Source organism: Echinops telfairi, unplaced genomic scaffold, assembly GCF_000313985.2.
Source record: "Echinops telfairi isolate 266 unplaced genomic scaffold, ASM31398v2 ScPeMD7_7475;HRSCAF=8513, whole genome shotgun sequence".
Lineage (NCBI taxonomy): Eukaryota > Metazoa > Chordata > Mammalia > Afrosoricida > Tenrecidae > Echinops > Echinops telfairi.
The window spans coordinates 17,623,549-17,626,332 of NW_022111379.1; the positions used below are offsets into that span (position 1 = coordinate 17,623,549).

The following is a 2,784-nucleotide window of genomic DNA, read 5'->3' on the forward strand; positions in this document are numbered from 1 at the left end:
TCACCCAGCCTCTCGGGGTGCTTCACCCTCCCAGGCTAGGAAGCTGTCAAGAAGACTTTATTCCACAGGAAGCTCCCCCTCCTTAATTTACCTCTGCTCTGCCCACACCACACACTTCCTGCCTGACCCAGGCCTCTGCACCCACCCGGTGAGCGGGGTGCATCCTCGGAGCATGGCGTCAATCACAGAGGACCAGAGTCAAATTAAGGCTGCCTGTTCGGATGTTCTAGTCACGGGAATAGAAAACGCCTCTTTCCCTCCACTGGGCTAGTGTCCTCCCTGGTAGCCTTTCTTAGGACAGGCATTTCTCCAAAGGGTCCGTTCAGGGCTTCAAAAAACCCTGGTGCCAACCTTTGTTTCAGGCATGGCCAGTCGGCTGCTCGGGCCCTCCTTTGAGCCCTATCTGCTGCCCGAACTGACCAGATACGACTGCGAGGTGAACGTTCCGGTGCCCGGAAGCTCCACGCTCCTGCAAGGAGGGGACCTCCTCAGAGCCCTGGACCAGGCCACCTGAGCCAGGAGCCCGCTCCCACCCCATCCCCGGGCAGGCCCTGCCACGCCGCCTGGCAGCTTCACCCTCTCGAGTCTGTTTTTGCAGCTAGATTTTCCTAACACCAACACACTTTACAAGATGTACCTACCTGGCGAACTCGTCCAGGGCACACGGGCCGTGGCCTTTTCTGGAAGATGCTCACTTTGTCATCCATGTTTTAACACAATGATTGCCTTACCTGCTCCGCTGTGCCCTGTCTAGGAAAATGTCCTTCAGCTTTGTAAGATTGCTCTCTCCCCATCTGCAATGACTTCTAATTTATGTTATCTATACGTATTTCCCCCCTCCCCAACACCCAGCACCCCTCTCCCCACAGTAGCCGTACTAACAAGTTTGGGGTATGTTTATTTTCCCATTGGGAAACCTTTGGCTGCAGTCAACTCAAAACGTTGCTGTTGTTGTTGTTGTTGCCAAAGAGGAAAAGCAGAAAAGATTCTGCCTCCCAAGCTTGATTTGTGGCCTTTTCCTCCCGGAGCCCCCTACCCTTTTGTTTCTTTATGAAAACAAATCACTATCGTGTACATTACTTCTTCTTCTTTTTTTTTCTTCCCTGCCCCCGCCCCGAGCCAACTGTTGGCTCTCATTTTTGATACGGGCTTTTGAGGAGGGGGCTGGAAGGAAGGAAGAGACTGAAGGGTCAACTCCGAGGAATGTGGGAACCTTTGAAAGTCACACTTTGTAGCTTTTCCAAACCTGCTGGGTTTTTTTCCCCTCATTCAGCGGATTTTTTCCCTTTTGCTTTTTTTAGAGAGTCTGTATCTGGGTGAAGTGTTTATCGCACGTATGGGTACTTTGTCATATCGAAACACTTGGAAGTGGAATCTTGCTCAAAAAAACCACTTCCCCTCCTCTTGGAAGCTGACGACGTTGATGTGCTTGCGTCTGGGGTGGCGGATACCCCAGATTTGTGCAGACTCCCCTGACCCGTACTAACACTGCTCTAGGCCTCTGCTCTCTGCTGCCTGTCTGCTTTCTGGGACTTGGGCCGCAGCGTGAGAAGCAGTCCGAGCGTGGAGTCACCATCACGCGAGCACACTGCGCGCCCCTCTCCGTGTCCTTGTCTGTATTATGTATGTATGTATGTCCGTATCTATTATTGCTGCCCAGAGGGTCTGGCGGCACGTCACGGGTTACGGGGGTGGGCCGGGGGAGAACACTTCAAGGAGGTGCTTTGGCTTCTTTTAAAGGCTTTGTTGCTAGCCCTTCAAGTGCACTGAGCTATGTACGTGGCTCTTCGTGGTCGCTGCCCCCACGATCGTTCCTCACTTGGCCCATGGAGCTTTCCAGAACTACCATAAAATGGTTTGGATGAGAATTCATGGGGGGCGGGGGTGAGGCTTCAGAAATGTAAGCGCAATCAAGCCCACATCTTCCCACTGCCTTTGAGCAATCCGAGCTGAACTGTGAGGGGGCTGGGGGGTGGAGGCAGACAGGAACGGCAGCTTGTTGCTAGCGGCCCCCTCTGTCTCGGATCTCAGCCGACAGTGGCCGCCCTGCAAGTCCCCAGGGCAGCCACCCTGCTGGTGGTCGGCAGGCAATCCTCCAGAGATGCAGGGGGGCTGTGACTGTGCAGTTAGGAAGTACTGCAGATAGGGTATTCCCAAAGCACTTTGTAACTCACTGGGTAAGAGGGATGATGCCTTTCGCTGTTAAATACCAATCACACCGAGCTTTTCTGTCGTTGGTACAGGGAAGAGGATTCTAAACACACACACACACACACACACACACACACACAGCAGGGCAAGAATTTGGTGAACCCAGATGAATGTATTGCAAAAAAGAAAAAATACAACAACAAAAATCACCTAGTCACTGTGTTGCCTAAATCTTACTTAAGCACCACAGCTTTGCCAGACACACAGTGGCAGAACTTGAAGGGTTACGACGTGTAGTCGCTGGGTCTGGTTTCCTGTACCTGTTGCTTCAGCATGAAGGGCCTTTAACCCTTGCCATTTAAAACCCCAAGCTTCATATTAACCTTACCTATCAGCGTAATGACTTCATGAATATTATTATATTGTTGAATTCCTACTGACAATATTATAACTATATGGGAGCTTAACTTTATAAGGAAATGTATTTTGACACTGGTATCTTATTAAAGTATTCTGATCCTACCTCTGCGAGTGGCTCTTTCCTGCGGATTTGCCATGGGCTTACCCCTGCGTCAAGTGAAATCTTTATTACATGGTTGACAGAAAATACGTTGGCACTGATCTCCACAGGCA

At 51.0% G+C, this 2,784-nt stretch overlaps 1 protein-coding gene across 1 annotated transcript in view; it reads left to right on the forward strand.

Annotated features, from left to right (window-relative positions):
• The window catches only part of EPAS1 (endothelial PAS domain protein 1), a 97,065-nt gene extending 94,392 nt beyond the window's left edge, over positions 1-2,673 (forward strand). The window contains exon 17 of the mRNA XM_045285681.1: positions 363-2,673. Within this exon, the coding sequence (XP_045141616.1) occupies positions 363-514 (152 nt within the window). The 3' untranslated portion in view covers positions 515-2,673. The remainder of the gene's footprint in view (positions 1-362) is intronic.
• Positions 2,674-2,784: the final 111 nt, after the last annotated feature.